This window comes from Armigeres subalbatus, chromosome 1, assembly GCF_024139115.2.
Source record: "Armigeres subalbatus isolate Guangzhou_Male chromosome 1, GZ_Asu_2, whole genome shotgun sequence".
NCBI lineage: Eukaryota > Metazoa > Arthropoda > Insecta > Diptera > Culicidae > Armigeres > Armigeres subalbatus.
This window is the reverse complement of record NC_085139.1, coordinates 297,389,685-297,414,946: the sequence shown is the minus strand read 5'-3', so window position 1 is coordinate 297,414,946 and position 25,262 is coordinate 297,389,685. Positions and strand designations below refer to the sequence as shown.

The following is a 25,262-nucleotide window of genomic DNA, read 5'->3' as shown; positions in this document are numbered from 1 at the left end:
GTGTCGGAGTAATATTTCATACCCAGCGATGTTTATGTTCCGTGATGGGTTTGTTCTAGTTTCCTGAAGTGTAATAATGTTTGGATTATATTTGTTTATTAGTAACAAAAGTTCTTCAAATTGGCTTCCTATTCCGTTGCAGTTCCATTGTAGTATTTCTGTTATATTAGCTTGGTCGGGTTGATTGGGTTTGTTTGAAGTCATGTGTGATTGGTGTGAGAGGCTATCATTCTCCGTTTGTCGAATCTTCAGACTCTATATCCATTATATCTTTGTTTACCTTGGTGCATGATTTTTTTCTTATTGGAGAGGTTAGGTGATCGATTCCTAATCTTGGATGTTTTGTTGCTGATGTACTTGGGGTTTGTTTTGTGGCATGCGCTTCTCTCCTTTCTTTAATTCAGTTCGAGAGTTTGTCGTATTCTTTTTCGACGCGTTTCCGAGCCATCCTTTTTTCTGTCATAATTTTTATGGCCTTCTGGTAATCTTAGTTAGTTTTCTGTAACTTAGCTTCCAAGTTTTTAATAAGTTTTTCTTATTCTTTAATCGTTTCCTTGAATTCGGTTTCTCTTTGCAGGGCAGCTTTTTCGTAGAACTCGGCAGTCGCATTCTTTACTTGATCAGCGTAACTTTTCATTTGTTCGGATTCAATTAGCTTCAGAAACTGATATTCTTGTCCACTTTCATTTTTGTAATTTTCACTTGCATTTTAAATTTTTCGCACTCATTGCTCAGCGCATTATGTTTGCCTTTGCAATTTACACAATTTTCTTCATTTTCGCATACATCACCGTGGTACTCTTCTCCACATTTTCTGCAAAATTTTTTGCTTTGCATTCTCTTCCGACGTGTCCGAACTGCAAGCAATTAAAACATCGTAGGGGCCTTGGGTAGTAGGGCCTAGTCAGCACTGAGATATATCCGATTTTGAGGCGAGAAGGAGGGTTCTTTGATTTCACGTGCACAATGAATGATGAGGTTTTTAGGATCTCAGATCCGCTTCTCCTCATGATTCTTTCAACTTTCACCACTCCTTGAGACTTCAGCTCTTTTTCAATTTCTTCGTCTTCTTCATGCAGCAAGTTCCGATCAGAAATCACGTTTAGTATTTTGTGTTCCGTTACGCACACTTCATAATTTCCAATTTTGTTCACTTTGCTAAGCAGTTTCACTTGCTTATCATTCTTAGTTAGAACTAATATCTTTCCGTCATTTGTTTTCTTAATAGATTGTACTTCTCCACACATTGCTTTCACAGTTTTGTCCACAAGGATTGGAGCTGCCTACAAAAGATTCATCTCCTCCGTTTTGCACTGAATCACCATATATACTCCATTCGCTCTACTGGGCTTCTCACCCAGGGAAGGGAAGGCCCCATTCCCGCCGCTGGGGGGCGGCATTGTGGTAACAGTTCTCCTATAGGGAGTGCGTTCGTGATTTATTGCTCAATGCACTAGCTTTTTGCGGTTTTTTATATGGTCGGTCACTGCACTTTATGTTCGCGATTAACTGATTGTGTGCGATGCGTAATTTGATCGCTTATAAACTGGGGTAGAAGACCCAATAGTGGAGGAACTAAGCACGATCCATCACTATTTGTCCGCCTACACCACGTCTATACTTCATTCTGCTTACCTTAGATACGCATTCGAAAGCTCATCAAATATATTTTAAACAAAAAGTGATCTAATTGCTGCAGAACTCATCATTGTTACCTAAAATGATAGCTCCAATTATTGGTGCAGTGTTCCAATAGTTGCGGTATTTTTTAATTCTTGTTCCTATAGTTGCGAATCTCATTGTTTTGATATCGAACTCGCAACTATTGGAACACTACCGCAACTATTGGTGCAAAGCCGAAAAAAGGATAAGGTAATATAATGAAACTTTACCAGTTTTGAGGTATTTTCTCTCCTGTTTTCTTTTATTTCGCGTAATAACAGGTCTACAAATTGATAGACTTAACGGGCTGCTGCGTTTAGTTAGTAGATTTCGTAAAAATAACACTACCGCAACTATAGGAACACCCACGACTATCGGAACTTTTGCCCTGGGTGGCGAAAATTAAATATACCTCTCCGTTGAACTTGCACGTCCGAGTACACCGGCTAATTGAACTCGACTACTCGACTGTGATGAGCGGATGGAAACCTTTCACAAGACTGAAGGGAAGGCGCAAGTGTGCGTCCCGTTGTCCGATCGTGATCGTAGTGATTTCTAGCTGGATGAAGTGTTGCTGCGTGTCGGCTAGAATCGGGAATCTTTTCAGCACTAACTTTCGTCGTTATTTTCAAAAAATCAGTATCTCTAAAACACTCACTACACGAAACCAAACACAAATGCTCTGCTTTAATAGCTGGTCGACAGCGGGAAGCATTGTAAAGCTGTTCCTTCGAGTTGACTGTCGAAAGCACGATGAACCAGCGGAAGGGTGATGTATCGACTTTTAGTTAGCATCCGAATGGCCGTTCGTGCGATAGATTGAACTGCCAGTAGGTCAAGTGTCAGCTTCTGCCACGATCGAGTTGATCGGACTGGTTGTGAAGCATAGCGGACCATTGCGTTGTATACAGAAAGGAACAATGCAGTGGTTCCGGTCCTCCTCGGCTCACTATTCCTATTCCATATGTTAGCTTTGCGGTGACTATTGCCGAGACCGGTAGAGAATTTCAACTCGGCTACATCACCATGTGGAACCTGTGGAACAGCATCACGAACAGGGCGGAATCCTGTGGCACTCAGTGCTCCTACGGGTATTGCTGAGACATGTGCTTTTATTCTGAGAAGACTCTACGCAAGAGTTGAAAAAGAACAATTGAACTTTATTAGTACCAATGGATTATCATTTTTTGGACTCAATGTAAATATTTTTATACCAATGGCTTACATTTTATGAAATTTTCGGTGGTTCAATCCGTGTTCGATCAAGAAAACCTGTAAGAAAAATAAGGTAAATTAACAATAAATGGAACTACATATCAACTATTTCAACTAATATGCCTTCTATTTTCGCAGATGTACCAATCCAGATCGAGGGTCCAGCTGAACGTGACCTTATTTTAACTCTGTCTTAACATTCTAATCAGCATAATGGAAATATATTTTTACCACCCTTTCACTTTAATTGAACCAAATTGTATTTGTTAATGTTTATTTTGTTTTGTACTCTCTCGAATAATCCACCAATCCAAACAATAGGGCGTGTTCATCTTCAATCTGGTGCAATGGACTCCGGTCAAGTATCTCGGCTACTCGTACCCTCTATGGGCGCACGCTTTCGGTTGGTTCACCGCCCTGTCCTCCATGTTGTGCATCCCCGGTTATATGATCTGGCTTTGGCGAAACACTCCCGGCGATCGTGCTAACGTGAGTTTTCATCGTCTTTTATATCATCTACTAGTAGTCAGACTTTAATTATCCTTTTTTTTCAGAAAATCCGACTGATCGTCAGAATCGAGGACAGCGTCTCCGAGCTGCGAGAGAAGATGCAAACCGGCCAGGAGAAGGGCATCGAGCTGTAGAGTGCCCCCCAAAAAAAAAGAAACATCACGTTCCGCGATCCGACTACCATGTAGGCTTAAACGACGACCAATTTAAATCTAGCGAATCGAAGCGAAGCGAGAGACTAGAACCGCATGCCAACCATTTGGCTTGTTCTATTGAAAAATTGTAATACTTTTATCCCCATTTCACGCACACGCCCACATTTATTCAGTTATTATATCAATCGCACTTTAACTACTTTTCATCCAGTTTCGGTCCATAGCGTAATGTGACGAGTTATTTATGGATATTAATGAACTTTCACCATTTGATGGTTTTTTTTTTATTTTTTGAATAGAGAGCGAGAGCAAATTAATTTATTTAGTGATAAGTTATATAAACAATAGACGAGGGAAAACAATGCGCACCACCGTACACAGCCAAACACAAACGCGCAGCTATAAGTTAGACAGCTACTATTTACGATTAATATATAACACGAACGTTAATACACGTAAGAGTCGCGCTAGTTTGATTGAGCAATAGCCTATTCATTCGATTGTAAATCGTTGTGTTTGAAAATCTTTTGCTAATTTAAATCTACTTCTAGATCTAGGATTCGATGGAAGCTGCTACTCAGATATTTACCTTGCACACTTCTCACTTGTCTAACTGTTAAAAGTTATGTATTTAAGTGGGTGACTATAAGTAAACTATAGGGAAAAAAATCTATTAAGTACAGTGATGTGGCAGTTTCAAAAGTTTGTTTCATTAGAATAGGCGTATCATATCTTCCTTGGAGAACATTTTGATTCCTTACTGAAAACACTTCCATACCAAGATGCGGCAAGCTTCCAAGCAAAAGACGATTATGGACGTACCGTCGCACCGGCGGTGCAGCTTGATCCTGGACGGAGAACCCCATCCAACCAATGTATTTAAAAGTACTAAAATCAGTAATGAATAGAAAATGTGATTTGTAAAAAGGTTTGCTAGCGAGGGCTAGGTGCGTAATTTATTAGTCCGAAATTTCACTCACTTTTGTTTCTTTTATGATTTTTGGGTCGCCGACAAAAATTCTGGTTTGATGCTGGTTTTACAGAAATCATTTAATCTATTTAATTAATCAGCCATTTGACGCTACAATACGGCTTAAGGCCCCATCTCTCTGCATCCCCTCTCACAGTTATTAACCGCGAGGTTTCTAAGCCAAGTTACCATTTTTGCATTCGTATATCATGAGGCTAACACGATGATACTTTTATGCCCAGGGAAGTCGATACAATTTCCAAATCGAAAACTGCCTAGACCAGCACCGGGAACCAAACCCAGCCACCCTCAGCGGTCTTGTTTTATAGCCGCGCATCTTACCGCTAGGCTAAGGAGGGCCCCTAAGCATCCATCTCTCAGATATCCCGAGTGCTTGCGAGTCCTCCTCGAGCATAGTTCAAGATTCATGTCCGTTGAGAACCATCTTATGAGCGTTTTGTACGCATGATACATTTGGTGCGGGATTTAATCTTTTTTGACCAAGGTAACGGAAATCTGCAACCAGACACCTGGGGACGCGTACCCAGGAAGTGTGGGGATGGGATCACCACTCCCGACCCACTAAAACCAACCCCCGGCACACCCACTCATTTTCTTCGTCCTGTCGTGGCAGACAGGGTGGCCAGTGGAAGGGGCGGGTCAAGCAGAATTTCTGCAACCCCATCCACGACAACTCGAAGTTCTACTGCCTAGGCAGTCCGATTACTCCATGAGGGCATTAATGCCCTACTCTCACTCGCTTCCCTCGGTATCGGTAAAATCTTTAAAATGTGTGCTTGGAACATTGTGCTCAGCATCCCACCCCTTGGTTAAAGGCTATTTAAAAATCTAGGCGGCACACGCCCGATGAAGCCACACAATGCTCAGGTGAACAGAGTTGCGCTCCTGTCCAACCTGCTAAAAATGAGGCCACGCATCAATCCGAGTCATTTATCATCATTGTATCGACAAGTAGTCAGTAGGGCAAAGCGGAAGTCGAACGCATCTCGACCCGCAAAGAAAGCTAAGGACAGAGGCGAGGCCTTGTTGGTGAAAACTGATAAGGCAAAGTACGATGAAGTCCTTAAATCGATGCAGGCGACCGAAAAGCTCTCGGCGCTGGGCCAGGACGTGCGAAGCGTCAGACGCACCAAGACCGGTGAAACGATCTTGGTTCTGAAACGCGGAGCGCAGGCTAGTGGGACTGACTAACTGAGGTGAGGTCGTTGGGGGCAGAAGTGACCCTCCAGTGCAAGCAACTGGACGAGGTCACGAACGCGGACGACGTCGTCTCTGCCGTTAGAGACCAGTGCGGTACAGTGGTCGAGAAAACCTCTGTACGCCTAAGAGGCGGTCCCTTTGTAACGCAGGTAGTCTACCTTAGGTTACCGGTTGCGGAAGCCAAAAAGGTAATGGAGCGAGGGAAGTTGAAGATCGGCTGGTCAGTATGCCCAGTGAGCAAACTCCAGCCGTCTACAGTGGACAGGTGCTATCGCTGCTTAGAGTTAGGACACAAGTCCTACAACTGTAAGGGCCCAGACCGTAGCAACCTGTGTCGTCGTTGTGATGAGGAAGGGCACAAGGCGCATGAATGTGATAAGGCACCAAAGTGCCTCATCTGCGCCAGCAAAAAGCAAGCCTGTTACCACGTTATGGGTCTTTGTGTCCCATCGGAGAGAAAAATAAGAATAAGCCATGCAAATAACGCAGCTGAATCTTAACCACTGTGCAACTGCCCAGCAGTTGCTGTGGCAGTCGGTCTCGGAGTCAAGGACCGATGTCGCCCTTCTGTCCGACCCGTAAAACGTCCCTGTCGATAACGATAATTGGGTGGCAGACGGGTCTAGGATGGCGGCTATTTGCACTACGGGACGGTACCCGATCCAAGAGGTGGTACACTCCTCTGCTGCAGGTGTCGTGATAGACAAGATCAATGGTGTGTTCTATTGTAGCTGCTATGTCCCACCAAGGTGGCCATTAGAACAGTTCAACCAGATGATCAATAGGCTATCGTCTGACCTAGTGGATCGTAAGCCGGTCGTCATAGCAGGAGATTTTAACGCTTGGGCAGTGGAGTGGGGTAGCCGCTGTACCAATCGAAGGGGTCAAGCGTTACTAGAGGTGCTAGCGAAGCTCGACGCAGTGCTAGTCAATGATGGTTCCGCTAGCACGTTCAGAAGGAACGGAGTCGAGTCATGGGTTGACGCAACGTTTTTTTTTTTTTTTTACAAGGGAGAATGCATTTACACACTAACCCAGTACACGTGCATTGTAGTTGCCAAACTACCACACGGAAGTGTACTGGAGTGTCGGACTCGACCATACCGGTAATACCGACTAAACTTCCTTGGGCTCCACCATCGTTTCCCCCAGGAACTACCTCGCAGTACTACTTCTGGGGGGACGGCAGTACTAAGCGTACTCGCTCATTATCGCTCACACAGGCACTCGTCCCACGCGAGACTGACTTGGGTGCTCGCACACCATTCGCTCCATTTGAGTCTTACTTGGATGCTCTCCCGGGCGCTCCGCTGCCATGCCTCGAGGTGTCAATTGCGGTAACTGCCTGGGCCTACAGATATTACGCTACGACACTCCTGCCTCAGCACGAGCAGATCAATCACACCACTGCCGAAGCAGACCACACGCTACCCTGCCGAAGCAGGGACACTCCCCATGCACCACATGTGCACAACTGTAGGTGTGTGGGTACAACCCACTGCTACCCTGCCGCCGAAGCAGCTTCTCCAAAGACCATTCGCTCCATGTGACCCTTTTTCGGGTGCTCACTCTAACACTCCACTGCCATGCCTCGAGGTGTCGAGAAGGTACCTCGACTCCTACCTCAGCATGTGCAGTCCATACTCAGACTTCTGCTGCGCTTCGAGGTGTCGATAGCGGTAACTGCCTGGGCCTACAGATATTACGCTACGACACTCCTGCCTCAGCACAAGCAGATCAATCACACCACTGCCGAAGCAGACCACACGCTACCCTGCCGAAGCAGGGACACTCCCCATGCACCACATGTGCACAACTGTAGGTGTGTGGGTACAACCCACTGCTACCCTGCCGCCGAAGCAGCTTCTCCAAAGACCATTCGCTCCATGTGACCCTTTTTCGGGTGCTCACTCTAACACTCCACTGCCATGCCTCGAGGCGTCGAGAAGGTACCTCGACTCCTACCTCAGCATGTGCAGTCCATACTCAGACTTCTGCTGCGCTTCGAGGTGTCGATAGCGGTAACTGCCTGGGCCTACAGATATTACGCTACGACACTCCTGCCTCAGCACAAGCAGATCAATCACACCACTGCCGAAGCAGACCACACGCTACCCTGCCGAAGCAGGGACACTCCCCATGCACCACATGTGCACAACTGTAGGTGTGTGGGTACAACCCACTGCTACCCTGCCGCCGAAGCAGCTTCTCCAAAGACCATTCGCTCCATGTGACCCTTTTTCGGGTGCTCACTCTAACACTCCACTGCAATGCCTCGAGGTGTCGATGGGATACCTCGACTCCTACCTCAGCATGTGCAGTCCATACTCAGACTTCTACTGCGCTTCGAGGTGACAATAGCGGCGACACGCTATGACACTCCTGCCTCAGCACAACCAGATCACTCACTCCCTGCCGAAGCAGCTCACGCGCTACCCTACCGAAGTAGGAACACTCCACATGCCAATTGGCACTCCCTGGGCTTGTGCTTCACAATCGCTTTGATAGAGTCTGCTTACGGGCACTTGTGGTTTTTTGGGAGGGATTTTAGCAGAGCCCACTGCTAAATCCCACCACGCCCTAGGCAGTTCTCCCTGACCCGCAGACAGCTGGGGAGGGGTCGTCAAGCCCTTGGACATGGTCCATGCTGTCCCTGCTGCCCCCTGACGTAACGTTTGTCAGTCCTGGTCTGGCACCATACTTGGACTGGAGGGTGGACGAGGGTTACACCCATAGTGATCATCTAGCAATTCGCTTTAAGATCAACTATGGCGTGCAACATCCGAGGTCCGGGGATCCCTGTCAGGTCCGTGGGTGGAGAACCAATCACTTCGACAGCGAAGTTTTCACCGCGGCCCTGGGACTGGAAGCCAACACTGAAGGTCTAAGCGGGGATGCGTTGGTAGCTGTCCTATCACGCGCGTGTGACGCCACCATGCCGAGGAAAGCCCTGCCGAGAAATGGCAGACGCCCGGTATACTGGTGGAGTCCCGAGATTGCGGCCCTTCGATCAACCTGCCTCAAGGCTAGACGAAGGATGCAACGTGCCCGCACCGAGGATGAAAGAGCAGACCGCCGTGAAGTGTTTAGAGCTGCGAAACTGGTCTTTAACAAGGCCATTAAGAGCAGTAAGAGAGCGTGTTTCGACAACCTATGCGAAGGAGCCAACGCGAATCCGTTACGAAGAGTTACTCGCGGTGGCCAAATCCCTGGTACCGAACAAAGCTCCAGGGCCTGATGGAGTTTCGCACTCAAGGCAGCAATCATAGCGCACCCAAACATGTTCAGGCTGGCTATGCAAAGATGCCTAGATGAGTGTAGATTCCCGAAAAATGGAAAAGACAGAAACTGGTGTTGTTGCCGTAGGCCGGGCGACCCATCGGCGGATAGACCAATCTGTATTATAGACACGACGGGCAAGTTGCTAGAAAGGATCATCCTCAACACGCTGATCCCGTACTCAGAGAAGACGAACGGCCTGTCAAGCAACCAGTTCGGTTTTCGCAAGTTTGCCAGATGGCAGCGCGAGTGGGATAACTCTTCCAAAGGTAGGTGGACCAACTGGCTGATACCTAACATATCGAACCGGGTAAAGAGACCCCACGGGGAAGTTCACTTCCATCTGACACAATTCCTGTCAGGCCATGGCTGCTTCCGGCAGTACCTCCACAGGTTTGGGCACGCGGAGAGCCCCGACGTCGAAAGAAGAACTATGCTAGACGTTTGCGTCCGGGACACAACCCGGATACCTTTATCCAGAGGATGTGCCAAGCAGTGTAGAAGTGGAACGCAGTTTCGACTGCAACCACTCAGATTGCCTGCAGCTTACAGAGAATCTGGCGCGCCGAGCAGCAGTCGACAAGCATGACTAACTTGTGATTGGTTAGTTAGAGCGAAAACAGACTGAGCGCGGGGAAGTGAATGAGAGGTTTGCACATGTCGAGAATGTGGCAGTGGGTGGCAACCTCAGTCGCCACCACGAGGCATGGCAGAAGAGCGTGTGTCAGGAGGAGTGGCAGGGTGTGTCAGAGGGTATGTTAGAGAGAGCACTCAAATAAGATACGGAATGAGTGCCTGTGTGAGCGTGAATGAGCGAGTACATTAAGTACTGCATATCCCCCAGAAGTAATGCTGGGAGGCAGTTCCTGCGGGAACCAGGGTATTAGTAGAGAGGGTAACTCAACTAACCTTCGAAGGATCCGTTGTTTGGGTGGGTTTAGTGGGTGCGGCGTTCCGTCAAACCCACTCCCTCATCCCTCTCTAAACAAAAAACATCGGTGCAGATATTGGCGGAAACAACCATGTTCGGATAGGAAATGAGTGAGGAACAGGTGTTTCCTGTTCACCCACGTCGACACATTGGGGATGAGCCAGTGGGTTAACCTTTCATGTTGCAGTGGGAGTTGCTGACCAGCATCACTTCTGTTTTGTGATGAGCAAGCTCCAGCTTGACTCCATTCATCCAGTTTTCAACTGCGTCGGTCGTCTCCGCCACCAGCACTTCCACCTCTTCTAGGGACTCTCCGGTTATCGTTAGGACGACATCATCCGCGAATCCGAAGATCTTTGGGTAACTTCAGCTTTAGCACTCCGTTGTACATAACGTCTCACAGCATTGGGCCGAGGAAGGAGCCTTGCGGAACACCCGCCGTCACCCTAATCGACTTCTGCCCGAATTCGTATCGTAGACCAGATTCCGGTTTGGGAAGAAGCTCTTAAGGATTCTACACAAATAGCCAGGGACCCGCATTCCATGCAACGTTACGGCGATGACCTCCCAACTGGCACTGTTAAATGCGTTTTTGACGTCAATCGTTACTACTGAGCAGAAACGATTGCCGCACCTCTTGTTCTTGAATGCTTTCTCTGCATTTTCAACGATACCGCCTTAATTGCAACCAGCGTCGATCTGCCATTTCAGAATCCGAGCTGCTTCTCCGTTAAGCCGATCTCGTCCTACGTGATCTGCGTCAGCCTATTAAGGATAATCCTTTCCAGAAGCTTCTCCAGTGTATCCGGCAGGCATATGGGCTTATACGATGCTGAATTCATCGACGGTCGGCAGCAACACCAGTTTCTGGATCTTCCACTTATCCGGAAAATAGCCATCTGTTGGGCATTTCTGCAGCACCATCCTGAACAAATCTGGAAACGCCAGTAATGCAGTTTTTAGAGCTATTTTTGAAATTCCATCCGGACCCTGAGCTTTCTTTATCTTCAGACCTTTCGCCACTGATGACAGCTCGTCGTCGGAGACTTGCATACCTGACTCGGTATTTATCTTCGTACGGTGTAGGCGGCCACGTCGTAGAATCATGCTGCGGGAAAAGACCGTCCACGATGATCTTCAGCTTGTCCAGACACATCTTTGCTGGCGTCACTGGTCCCCTGATCTTCGCTATTGGGACACGATAAGCATTGCCCCAAGGTTCAGCGTCAGCTTCTTGGCACAACTGCTTCAAGCAGTTGAACTTGCAGACTTTGATCTCCCGTTTGAAAGCCGCTCTTGCTTCCCGAAAAACTATCTTACGATCTTCTCTTACCGTTTCAGACCTTGCCCTCTGAAAACTTCTCCTGGCTCTGAGACAGGCAGCACGTAATTTGGGCATCGGCTGTCCAATGGCTCCAGTTTCCTTGGCATCGACGTATCGCAAGCCCTTGCTAACCCGGTTACTGCTCTAAAGTCCACCTTGGGGGTGCGTAGCAGCTACACACGAAGATCCGTTGATTTTGGGATCGCTTGAGCAACCACCCAGTAATTATTTGAAGGGATTCGATACGGCTATTACCAGCAATAATTGCCACGTCGACTGCCATAACAGTTGATGTACGGTGTCGCAATGATTAAGATGTAACTGGATGATCTCCATTAATCCCGGCGCGCCATCGCCTTCTTGTATGCAGGGCATTCGAAGCCACCCGTCGTATGGTCGTTTATAACCTCCTGCTTCGTGCAGTCCCTTGCAACGTGACCTTCTTCACCTTTGCAGTTTCGTGGCTGATGTCCGAACGCCATGCATTTGAAGCCTCGCTCCTTCTCTTTGGTGACCCGCGGAGTGAGCCTCAACGGGCACATCGACCATCCGACTTTCATCTAGCCCACCTCAACCATTTTGTACGCTCTGCACTCGATCACTGACTCCTGTGTTAGAGCGCTAACGTTAGCCACCCTGCCATTATAACCACCTTAATCTCTTTAATAATTACCTCTAGAATGAGCCTTTTCTGTTCTCCGTGTTAAAACGCCAAAAAGTAAAAAACCGTTACGAATGTATCCAGTTTTCCTGAGCAGTAATGGCCGCCAGCTTGCTTGCAGTTCAGTCTCTGATTTGACGTGTCTGAGGTCAACTGCACCATTGCTCCGAGCATTCTGACCAATATTGCATATAAGAAGGTGCTGATTCAGTGAATTCGAGCCTTCTTATATGCGCAATGGATCAAACTGCGCGAATGGTGGATGCAGTTGGCCTCCAGAACCGTCAAATCAGAGACTAACCCGCAGGCAAGCTGGCGGCCATTACCGCTCGCGGAAAACTGGATATTTAGTGAATAAAGATAATTTGTTAGTTAGCTGTTGTGTTAATTTCTCTCGGCCGTCACAACAGTTCTGGTGACGAGGATGTCGGGTTCAGATGAAGAAAATGGTGCTGCTAGTCGTGCTCAGACTGGATGCGTTGCTGCTACTAATCGTACCCGTGCTGGACTATAGACACTATAGGTTCCATAGACGAGCGGAGACACGGTTGAGTCATTTCGATTTAGTGTGTTTTTCCGTTTTTTCACAGTGTACCACGCGAATTTGACGTCACACGCTCTGTTGCTTGGATTGCAATTGTGACGTCATGCTCGTTTGGCTACACTCGCCTTCGCCTCAGCTCGTCTATGGAATCTACAGTGTCTATAGTGCTGGACGTGCTGCTGCTGGTGCTGGCGTTCCGCCACCAAGCTTTGCGATAGACCCCTTTGATCGGCGGAAGCTCAAATGGGGGCGGTGGGTGGAAAGACTGGAAAATGCGTTCACTATTTATGCAGTCGTCGACGAAGAAATGCGGAAAAGTTTGCTACTTCATCATATGGGTCCGGAGAGTTACGACATTATTTGTGACAAAATCGCACCGGAACTTCCCCGTGCGAAAACATATCAACAGATTGTTGACACCCTGGAAATGTTTTTCAATCCCCGTCCACTGGAAATAAGTGAAAATTTCCGGTTTAAGTGCCGTCGTCAAGGCGACATAGATGCAGCATCGCCGGATGAGTCCATTGATGAATATTTGGTTGCACTTCGACGGATTGCAATCACTTGCAACTTCGGTCAGTACTTGGACACTGCACTCCGTAACCAACTGGTGTTTGGCATCAAGATGAACGACATCCGTAGCTGGCTGCTCACAGTCGTCAGCTCACATTGCAGGACGCTCGTGATATCGCTGTGAGTATGGAGTTGTCCAAAAAGGGTGGAGCTGAAATCGAAGGCAGTCAAGGAAAGCAGGAGGTAAACAAACTGCACATCAACCAGGTAAGCGGAACCTTTCGAAGTTTCAAATAAACGAAGGGGAAAAGCGTTTCACTCAAAAAGCAAACAGTGGGGGTGGCATTACCCAAGCAACCAGAAGTTCGGATAAAAAAGGCTATTTTGGCTTAATCAGCTCTTATTTTAAGTAATTTTTTGTATGGTGGGAGCGTAAAAGTGAACTTGAAAGTTCCGTTAAGGATGCTTGGAACTTGATGTGAACCATTTTTTTTGTTGGGGCGTAGAACCACTGCGTCCATTGAGTTGAACTTTTGTGGTATACCCCTGATTACTATTAACTATTCGCATCTTCTAGGTTGATCACCATTTGTCAAGTAAACAACCTAAGACGCGTATTTTCCCAGTCCGGTATAATTGAGTTAATAAAACCCACTACCTTTCCAGGATTTGCAGTCCAAATATCTCCTGGTTGCATAAAGCCACTATTTAGAAATTTAGATCTACCCTTGTACAATGCATCACAACTGCAAAGCAGATGTTCCGAGGTTTCACGTTCCATGTTACAGAAACGACAGATATCATTCTGAATCTGGCCAATATTTTTCAAGTGATATCTGCTCGGGCAGTGTCCGGTTATTAGGCCAGTGAAGGTGCAAAGAGCTCTCTTGCTGAGCTCTAAGAGCTTTTCGGTTACTTTAACATTGGGAATTATAAATCTCTTTGATTGAGCACACTTTTCGGCAACCAACCAATTGGTCATCAACCTTTGTGCTTCCCAGGATTTTAATTCCATTTTTATGGTACAGTATGATATACCGCAGAAAGGTTCTGGGCCAATAAACTGTGTATTTGAACCTCGTTTCACAAGCTCGTCTGCCTTTTCATTACCTCCAATGCCACAGTGCCCTGGAACCCAGTACAGATTTACGGAGTTCTCTTGGCACACCTTTCGCAATGAAAGAATGCAGTCCCAGACAAGTTTTGACGTACATTTAAAGCTACTCAACGCTTTGAGTATCTGTGAAAATACAAATATTTGCATATCTATATTTCCTTTCTACACAGATATTGGCGCATTTCATTATAGCAAAAATCTCCGCTTGGAACACCGTTGGATAGTTTCCCATTGCCACTGAGATCGCTATCCCAGGGCTGAAGATTCCTGCACCTGTTTTTGTTCCTATTTTTGAGCCATCTGTGTAGAATTTTATGGAACCGTCTCGAACAGTGGGACCTCCGACATCCCAAACCATACGTGATGGTTCATATATGTTGTAAGGAATGTCATAGTTCTCCACAGGTTTCATCCAGTCTCCATTCATATTCATCACTGGCCCATATTGAAAATTTTGTGAAATACTCAAGTGGCCCACTAAATCGCCTGACTTGAATAACTTCAATCGTTTAAGTTTTTGCATATTCTTTTCCGCTTCTAACTGCACGAATTCATACAATGGTAGCAGATTAAGAATTGCATCTAAAGATTTTGAAGGGGTGCTGCGCATCGCTCCCGTTATAGCAATGGACACTAACCTTTGTAGTTTTGTCAGCTTCTTCTGTGCAGTAGCCTCTTTTGTTTTTGGCCACCATACAAGAGCAGCATATGTCAGTTTTGGACAAATAATGGAAGTATAGATCCACTTTATCATTTTTGGTCTTAAGCCCCATTTTCTTCCAAATGTTTTAGAGCATATCCAGAAGGCACTAGTTGCCTTTCCGATTGCACACTCAATATGAGCATTCCAGTTCAGTTTAGAATCCAGAATGACTCCCAGGTATTTGACCTGTTCACTAAGCTGAATTTCTAGTCCTCCAAGCTTTAGAGCTTTTAGATCAAGTTTCCTTTTCCTAGTGAATGGTACAATTACAATTTTTGACGGATTAATGCTAAGGCCTTCCTGAATACACCACGATTGGGTAAAATTTAGAGCCCATTGCATTCTTTCAGAAATGATATTGTCGAATTTCCCCCCACTATGATGACAATATCGTCAGCAAAGCCTACAACCACAGACAAACAGACGTAACAGTTTGAACATTTTTCAGAAAAATCCATCGCCCAACTCCAACCACCATCTTTCGAGTATATTGCATGAAACAATGTTTCGTATGACATTGTCACCAGAAGGCGCTGCATTGGAATGCCAAACTCGAAGGATTACGATGCTAGCGCCTCTAGTTGTGAAACGCGCAATCGATCAAATTGAAAATTGATCGTTGAAGTCATGGTCGATAGAAATTTCTTTAGTGTTACGCTGTTTGTCTGTGCTACAACCTCGAAACCTTTTTCATTCAAGCTTTCTAGAAGATCGTCTACAACTAAGGACCACATTAGTAGTGGTGAGAGGACCCCTCCTTGAGGGCAACGTTTGGTTGCCCATACTGTAAGAGACGAACTTCCCTGCTCTGAAGAGATTTCTCTTTTGCAAGCATGCTGTGAATCCATTTGATAATGTTCATGTCGAAGTTTCTTTTCTTCATGGCACGATCCATTGACGAATAAGAAGCGTTATCGAAAGCTCCTTCAATGTCCAAGAAAGAACAAAGTGCTATTTCTTTTACCGAAAGCGCTTTTTCCACTTTAGATACCACTGTATGAAGTGCCGTAATTGTTGACTTACCGGACTGGTAAGCAAACTGGAACTTAGACAGTGGATGTTTAAGCATGTAATTTGAGTTGATATAATCGCTCAACACCTTTTCCATATTTACAATGTTATGGAAACTCATATGTGAATATGTACGTTATGTGGAAGATATTGATTTGAAAAATGTATTGGAGGTAACCACTTTCCCTTCGATGGGACTCGAACCCATGACCCTACAGTACGCTAGACTGGTGCTTTAACCAACTAAGCTACGAAGGACCTCCGTCGGCCTTCGCAACCTAGCGGCTACTGAACGAGCTCGAGATTCCCAAATTGGACGCATAGTCAAATCACTCGCAATCCATTTCTCAAGCCAATACTTCCACATGTGTATTGTACACGTCCACATTAGAGGAGCGTGAGTATTTAGAATGTCTGGCGGCTATACACATTCTTCATCAGCAACGGTACTGATCAAGTGAGGTTGTGTAAGCATTTGCCAGTCGGTCGTCAAGCTCAGACCCGACCGCATTGCGTAGGCAAGAGCACGCAACTCAGGTTCAGTTCAATCAAAGTTAATTGCCTATTTCCGGGAATTAAACCACCCGACTTGGACGTTAATTTACAATGTTATGGAAACTCATATGTGAATATGTACGTTATGTGGAAGATATTGATTTGAAAAATGTATTGGAGGTAACCACTTTCCCTTCGATGGGACTCGAACCCATGAGTTGGTTAAAGCACCAGTCTAGCGTACTGTAGGGTCATGGGTTCGAGTCCCATCGAAGGGAAAGTGGTTACCTCCAATACATTTTTCAAATCAATATCTTCCACATAACGTACATATTCACATATGAGTTTCCATAACATTGTAAATTAACGTCCAAGTCGGGTGGTTTAATCCCCGGAAATAGGCAATTAACTTTGATTGAACTGACCTTTTCCATAGTTTTCAATAAAACTGATGAAAGACTAATGGGCCTAACGCAACGTCTTATCTCGCTTTCCTACTTTTGGTATAAAGATAACTTTTACTTGCCTCCAAGAAGATGGAATATAATTGGAATCAGCACTACTTCGCCGTTTTGAAGCATTGCTGGAATTATTCCGTCCGGTCCTGCAGATTTATAAGGCTCAATAGATCTCACTGCATTCTCTACCCTGGCTCTTGTAAAGATATCGTCGGCCAAAGCTTGTGTAACATTTTTGAATCATCAGACATTTTAGTTGGTCTTGCTGAACATCTTTGACTTTCAACCCAACCACTTGTTGTTGGGTCTACACATAATCGATCCAGGAAAATGGGTTTCCATAATCAACTTTAATGTTTCACCAGAAGTTTGTGTGGAAAATCCATCCTTTTTTTCAGATTCCCTAGTTCATTAGTATGATCTTTTGCAAGTGCCCTCTGAAGTCTCGCGACTTCTGGAGTATTGCTAATATTTTCACACGTTTGAACCCACGATCTTCTTTTGGACTTTCTTATTTCGTTATTGTACTCAGTAAGTGCACTCCTATACGGAGTCCAATTCGAGGTTCTTTTTGCTTTATTAAAAAGTTTACGAGAAGTCTTCCGCAGTTTTTCCAATTTTGAGTTCCACCACGGAACGTCCCTGTTAGAGGGCGACTGTTTAGTAGGACAACTATTGTAGAATGCATTAAAAATCTTATCATTTACTTTTTGGGAAAAACATTCCAGTTCTTGAACTAAATCAATTTTTCCACTCTTTGTAAATGGGTCTGAATTTAAATGTTGCTTATATTGTTCCCAGTTCGTTTTTCTAGCGTTTCTAAATGAAGTTGATGATCGTTTTCCCCAACTCCATTCAAACACAATATGTCTATGATCTGACAATGCTGTTTCCTAGGAGACATTCCAGTTTGCAATTCTTTCATAAATCGCACCGTTGCACAGTGTCAGATCTAAGACCTCTTGTCTAATTGCATTAGAAAATGTTGTATCATTTCCCCTATTGCAAATATCAATATTATTGGATGAGAGATATTCAAGTAAGCATTCACCTCTACTGTTGATATCCGTACTACCCCACACGGTATGATGCGCATTAGCATCACAGCCAATGATGAATGACTTGTTATTCTCTCTACAGTATTGGACAAATGATTCGACCTCAGGAGGAGGGGCCTCAGGATCATCACCCGGAAAATAGGCCGAAGCTACAGCAACCTCAGTTTTTCCATTGGTGGTTGGCACCTCAACCATGATCGCAACAATGTCCCGTTTTAAAAAGCTTGTAATGGGGTAACAATTCAATGTTTTATCGACTAAAATAGCAGTTCTTGGCGAACTTTGTTTTTCATCATAAAACAACTTACAGTTCTGTATGTCTATACCATTTATTTTCCCTTTATTAGACCATGGCTCTTGAATTAGTGCCACGCCAAATTCCTCCTTTTTGAATCTCCTACTCATAACAGCCGAAGCTCCTTTTGCATGATGGAGGTTCACCTGCAGGAACTTCAAAGGTTTTATTTCTACCATACTTGATATTAGTGAAAACAAAAAAAAAATAAAAAATGAAATAAACATAAAATAAATAAATAAATAAAAATAAACTATTATTGGATAACTACGGAAATTTGTAAAATTTAATTATATTAATCATTTAATTTAAACTGTTGATGCTGGACTAGAGAGAATTCTGATTTCTGGTAGCTTTATTCAATTCACGGTAGCTCCAAAACTAGAAATTATAAACAAATGAGAATCGATTTGGATACTACATGGTTAGACTTACAATTCAGTGCTCTTCTCTACACTATTTGTCCACGTATCAACTATAGCGCGTACAAGACTAAGATAGGCTAAAGGCTAATTAAATTAATTAGGTAAGTGAAGAGATACATAATGCTATCCACAACATACTTGTAATATGCGACCTATGATTACCGCAGATATTATTCGTCTTCCACCTACTTTGATCTTATTGATGTGTTAGCCTGTTACAGTAATTAAGTTTAAGTTCAATCAATTACAGGTTCAACCTCATTTAAATACCTTATCATTTGTCCCACACGTTATCAATAAACTGGGAAACTAATTTTAGCTATTTTAACTATTTATAATTATTTAACAAATCTAAAGGCCGAATTTGGCGAACCACCGAAGCATTACAATATTATAATTTGTCTTGTCACTGTCTGACGTCTCAACAAAAGCAATAGCATACATTAGTTGTAGACCGGAACGGTTAGACTACATCTCGCCTGTCAGTTCTCGCCGGGTTGCCAGTTGTGGTTTCAGGCCGCAACATAAACATTTTTTATTTTCAATAATAAATACGAATTTCAATTTTTTATTTCGTATTCAGAATTCAGATTCGTTATTTCAGTTTTCGGAGTAACTGTGAAACTTGCAACACTGTTTGGTGCAAGTTTAGCCTGTAGGTTGTATGTAAGTACTTGTATGTGATTATTGTATGTGAACCATAGTGAACCAATTAGTTCGGTTAAGAGTAAATTTAAGTGAAATCTGAACTTCTGGTTGCTTGGGTAGTTGCTACCGTTGTGGTGAGAAGTCTCACCTTACAAATGCTTGTAAGCACAAGCAAACGGAATGCCGGTTCTGCGGGATGAAAGGGCACCTGGAAAGAGTGTGCATGAAGAAATCCGGCTCAAAGCCAAGTGGTGCGCGGTCGGGCGGCAAGCAAAACAAGGTGCAAACAAATTTCGTAGACAATTCCGATATTAACGATAATGCTTGCTATGATGTTCGTGAAGTGTGTTCGGTAAATAACATTTCGGACAATGACAAGTTTTTGATGAAAGTGCGGGTAGACGGAGTGGAGCTCCGGGCGCGAGCTTGCGGAAATGCGATACTAATCTCGTGAGCTATTGCAATACAAACATTGAAGTGCTCAGGATAACTGACACCTGTGTCGAATACGATGGACAAAACACTCGTTTACCGTTGTACGTCGGTTGTAATCGGAAAAGCATCCACTAATCGGGCGCGAGTGGTTGAATCGTATGTCGATTGGAATGCGCTGCTGCGGAACAGAAGTGCGGTCAATGTAATACAAAACGATATTTCGCGATCGGATGGAGCTAGTATGATCGATACGGGTACTGCTGCGGTAAATGAATTGCTGCAAATGTTTCCGAAGGTTTTCGATGAATCTATTGGAAAAATCCATCTCGCTGCCATTGAAGGACGGTGCCCGTCCTGTCTTCCTGAATGCACGCAAAATCCCGTTCAATATACAGAGTGTGGTCGAAGCAGAGTGTTGCCAACACTGCAGCAGCGGGAACATCTGTGACGTCATAGGCGTCCGAAATAAAAGTTGCCACGGCGTCGACGTCTGCCGCATCCACGTGTCGTCATGGTAATCAAATCAACAACCATCGAAGTATGCCATGCATGAAAATCTAGAAAAATCTACACTTTTATCAAGAACTTCAAGCCATCCAGAAGCAAATTAAATGTACTTAATCTAACTTATTCTAAAATAAAATAGTATAGTAAAACTTATAAGTTAGTAATTATTAGCGGAAAGGTGAGAAATTGCCAATAGTAAAGTGCCTGTCTGTTAGCTTTGTGGTATTGTACTGTGAGGTTTGTGAGTGTCCGGTGTCGTTGGCGGGATCCTGAATGTGGCCAAACCTGAGGCTCCACCCCCCGACGCGCAACATCCTGAAATCGTACAGTCTTCCCCCGCAGACAGGTGAGTTGGTGTGACGGTGCTTCTGCTGTGCCCGTTAGCTCACTGAACGCGTAATTTACACAGAGCTTGACAAACTCGAGGCGGAAGGAGTTTTGACAAAGGTCAATCACAGTGATTGGGCGACACCGATAGTGCCTGTTAAGAAGTCCCACAATCGTGTGCGTATCTGCGGGGATTACAAGCAAACTATCAACCCGAATCTCGTCGTCCGCTTCCAACGGTGGATGAGTTATTCGCCTCTCTTGCTGGTGGGAAGAAGTTTAGTAAAATTGACCTGGTAACAGGCGTACTTGCAAATGGAGGTCGCTCCGGAAAACCGCGAAGTTCTCACCCTGAGCACCCAGCGAGGTCTGTATCGCCCGAATCGTCTTATGTACGGGATAGCATCCGCACCGGCTAACTGGCAACGTCAAATGGAGGCGATGCCCCAAGGCATCGAGGGTGTCAGTTTTTTTTTTTGTCTTTATTAGGGTTATTAGGGTGTCAGTGTATTTTTGGACGACATCAAAGTTACAGGACCCGACGACGAGACTCGTTGTGTTGCGTCGTCTGGAAGACAATATACGAGTCAACAAAAGCAAGTGCGAATTTTTCGTCGACGAGATAGACTACTACGGCTATCAAATTTATAGCGAAGGGATTCATAAAATCCAAGATAAAGTGGAAGCCATCCAAGATATGCGGAGGCCAGCCAACAAAGATGAGGTGCGTTCCTTTGTGGGGCTTATAAACTACTACGGTAGATTTTTTCGAGATCTAAGCACGGTACTGTATCCTCTAAACAATCTTTTGAAGAACGATGTGCCGTTTAAGTGGAGCGAACAATGCGAGAAGTCATTTCGGGCGGTGAAAAAGCAGATGCAAGCGGAGTCATTGAAGGCACACATTTTGTTGACGTACCGCAAAATGATACATCCTACGACTGAACAGTCTCCTGCGATGATGATGTTCGGCCGGCAGATAAGATCGAGGATTGACCTTATGCTGCCTAAGAATGAAGTCGTTGATACGAAGTTCCATGTTGTGCGAGAATTCAAAACCGTGTACGTGTTCGAGATTTCTATCTGCTGATAAATGGAAGTTCGGGAAAATAGCTGAGAAGGTTGGAAAGCTTCGGTATGCTGTCCGCTTGGATGACGGGCGGTGTTGGGAGCGTTACATTGACCACATTGTTAATGTAGGCGCTGAACTTCCGAACACTTCAACCAACATTGTAAGAGCGGAAGACCTGGCACACTACACACAAGGTATGGCTGCGTCTACATCGGGAGCGGTGACTCCGGTACGTGCTAAGGTGCCATCAACGAGTACAGTTGTTCATACTCCGAAGATACGAATTGATCAACTACCAGTTCAGCCAGATCCTGATCCAGAACCAGCGACAGTTCCTTCCGGAATTAGGACTGTACCAGCTTCTACGACAGAAGCTGAACAACCTTTGAGGCGTTCTACTAGGGCAGTGAAAGCTCCAATTAGATTGGACTTATGATTTTTTTTTGCAAAATACTCAAAGAACTTTCGTTTTACAAAGGGGAGAGATGTTACACCCTGTCATTATAATCACCTCGATCTCTTTATTAATTACCTCTAGAATGTGCCTTTTCTATTCTCCGTGTAAAAACGCCAGAAAGTAAAAACCCGTTACCGATCGAACGTAGGGGAGAACGATCCAAAATGCACCCCTGGGGCAAAATGGCCTCAGTCATAAAATCACTCATATAATCTGTTGTAGTACATTTATGAACGAATATTACCATTACAATTCATAATTAGTTATACATCATTGAGCTCCATTGGAATAATTTAGTAAAATCCCTTCATATTCACTCAAATTTAACGATTTGCTATTCTTCCACCACATCCATAATATTGTGGTTCAATCCATTAAGAAAAAACAAACAACCATGCGTTCACCATAATTTTACATGCAATTGAGTCATTTTAGACCACCATTCGGGCGTTTTGCCCCAGGCCTATTTTTAAAACATTTTTAAATGCGTTAGAAAGTCATGAAAACCTTATTGTTTTGAATAGGAGATCATTGTGAAATGTAGCTGGGTTTGTAAATTTTGCACCTATACGTTGAAATGGTTGGGTATTTTTGTTTATATGGGCGAAAACATCGAAAAAGCTTATGGGGTGCATTTTGGACCGTTCTCCCCTATAAGAAAAACATGTCCGCGGTCGCGTGCTTGAACGAATGTATATTTAGTGAATAAAGATAATTTGTTAGTTAACTGTTGTATGTTAATTTCTCTCGGCCGTCACAACAGTTAGCTTAACTGCCACGCATGACAGGCATAAAAATCTGATAAAAATATAATCGAAAAGGCCCGATTTTAATAAATTAATAAATAGAACAAATGATTTTGTCTCATATGTTCGTCCGTTTCATAAGACAATTCTAAGGAAATGTCATCGCAATAACGCTAATTAATGGTTTCAATTTTTTCAACAATGACAACTGAATTAAGAAAAAATACTTACGAGAATTTATAGTTGTTGATCGCACTTAAAATATCCAGATTGTGTTTCCAATGATCGTTTGGATCAATTGCGACTCCTCTCTTATTTCGATTTACAATTTTCAATGTGGCAGCATTGAGCCCATTAACCCCAGCCAGCGTATTGTAGGAGTAATGTTTCGACTTGATTGTATTAATCACTTGCTGAAAATCATAAATTGGTTTTACCATGATTCTAAAACATTAAAAAATATCTCACCAAGACTAGCTTTATGAGGAAAACTGCAAACGTGAGAAAAGAAATCGTCAGCAGTGCAGCCTCCGCCGACGGAAAATCCATTCCACCGTGCCCGCCATCTCCGTAGTCCATCCAACCACCGCCTCGTTTGACACGGCGATTCGATTGCTTCTCATCGTTATTTTTCTGCGCGTTCGGATCACGCCACAACACGGCCATTCTTTTTTCTGAAAGTTTACAAGACGATTTCAAGATTTGATCAAATCTACCCAACCCTCACACTTACCAATACTCAGCAGTAGCTGATCCTTCAAATCCTGCAGAACCTTGATCTTGTCGCCGATGTTCTTGGCCGTCCGTTTCATAAACGTATCCTGCATCCGCTTGATGAAATTGACGAACCCGGAAAAGCCTCCACCGTTGCCGGAATCCGCCGGACGAAGGTGCCTCCTCGGTGGGAAAACCTTCACAATGGTCACCTGTCCTTGTGGGCCGGGCCTTCGTCGGCGTTTTACGATGGTCACATTCTTAAACGTTCCTTCTGGATGAACTTCGTCGTAATCATCGAAATCGTGGAAGCGATCGTTCTCCAGTTCTCCGTTCTCGCTTGTTCGATTTGCAATCGACGAGTAAACGGCTTTTTCCGATGATGAACTGTACTCTTCAGACTGACCGTCGTCTTCTTCCGAATAAGACTCGGTTGGAATTTCAATTCGATCGTTTACTGCTGGGTAAGATGAAGGACGACGCGTTGGTATGGACACACCGGGATTCAAGTATTCGATCGATTCTTCCTGATACTTATTACTCATTGGTTGATGGTCAGGTTTTACTATCGACGACACTGGATGACGATCAACTTGACTAAAGGAGATTTTGTCTAAATTACTCGTTACGAAATGCAGCTCATCCCTCGGCGGTGTCCAACCCAATTTGGTGGACACATTGCCTCGTGGATATTCATATATCCGCTTCTGGAAGTTGGAATACTTGTTCGGAAATCCAATTACTGGTGGCTCAGAGGTACTTGTCGTAGATTTCAACTCCTCAAAATCAATCAAATTACTGATCCTGACCGGTGGTGACAAAGTAGCATGATTGACTGCCGGATACGGTTGTGACACTCCGTCCTCAGACTCCTCCGGGTCTCGATTATTCCCAATCGAGAACGGGGGCAGCACGTGGCTCATAAACCCCGAATTTACCACAAACGATGGATGGTTGATGTTCTTCCGGATGACGGTCGTCTTCTGGGTGGTCGTCGATGGTTGCAAGAACGGAATCTCCACCCAATCGCCGGAGCACAAATTCACGAACAGCGTCGCCGTCAAGATCAAAATCATCGAACACGGGGAACGATCCATCTCGCGTTGGTAGGCAGTAATGCAACGACTAACTTGACGCTCAAGAAGGGAAAATTTGCCAACTGCTTCGCCTGCGGCTCGATGCAGTTTTCAAGGTTAACGAAGCGCATCCGGCATACAGTTTGCTTCACAGTGCATTTAAGAGATGCATTTTGGTATCATTGTCGTAAATTTACTGCAGAAAGAGATGTGACATAAATTATACGCTGGTATGATTCGGATAAGCGTTTGTCTTGGAGGACACTTCATAAATTATATCTCTACATACTGGGTGGAAGTGGTAATTGTTCAGAGGAGGAGGCTCTACAGACTATTTATGTAGCTGTTTGGTTGAAAGAAATTGTTCATTTTATTTTATTTTTCTGTAATTGCATTTGAGTCAACCAGATGAAAATTTTATTCAAGTAGGATCAACTTGTGGGATGAGATGTGTCAATAAGATGCATCAGGAGAGTAACGATACCAACATCATCTAATACGGATTTCTTCTAAAACTTCTATTGCGGTTCTACTTTGCGCTTTTGGAAATGTACAATTAAACAAACTCGTACAAATTTTAGAAGGTAGCTATCCGCCAGAAACAGTTTCCATGCTGTAGTATTATTATTGGCGTATCTAATCCCGATGCCTAGGGGGGCTATAGCCCCTTCATCTGTTTTCTCTATTTTAAGATTCTTTTCAAAGATTTATTTTACATTTCACATTTTACCGC

General features: G+C 44.5%; 1 protein-coding gene across 2 annotated transcripts; it reads right to left on the bottom strand.

Moving 5' to 3' along the window:
- Positions 1 to 1,802: 1,802 nt before the first annotated feature.
- Positions 1,803 to 24,923, bottom strand: LOC134207775 (uncharacterized). 2 transcript variants are annotated; one of them, XM_062683669.1, is made up of 4 exons: positions 23,473 to 24,923; positions 23,208 to 23,413; positions 22,971 to 23,152; positions 1,803 to 2,934 (listed from the first exon to the last, which is right to left on the bottom strand). In XM_062683669.1, exons 1-4 carry the CDS (start codon positions 24,548 to 24,550, stop codon positions 2,925 to 2,927), a joined length of 1,476 nt encoding a protein of 491 aa, XP_062539653.1. In that variant the 5' UTR covers positions 24,551 to 24,923; the 3' UTR covers positions 1,803 to 2,924. The 2 variants fall into 2 exon arrangements, with proteins under 2 accessions (XP_062539653.1, XP_062539654.1); XM_062683670.1 differs by lacking the exon at positions 1,803 to 2,934 and having other exon boundaries at positions 22,967 to 23,152.
- Between the last annotated feature and the right edge of the window lie 339 nt (positions 24,924 to 25,262).

What these genes read in the sequence shown, in the direction of transcription:
- LOC134207775 (XM_062683669.1), bottom strand. Translation starts at nt 24,550, where the DNA reads ATGGATCGTTCCCCGTGTTCGATGATTTTGATCTTGACGGCGACGCTG. An exon ending in TCAGCTACTGCTGAGTATTG is followed by an intron (nt 23,414 to 23,472) that starts GTAAGTGTGAGG and finishes GTAAACTTTCAG; the next exon opens with AAAAAAGAATGGCCGTGTTG. An exon ending in TCCTCATAAAGCTAGTCTTG is followed by an intron (nt 23,153 to 23,207) that starts GTGAGATATTTT and finishes TATGATTTTCAG; the next exon opens with CAAGTGATTAATACAATCAA.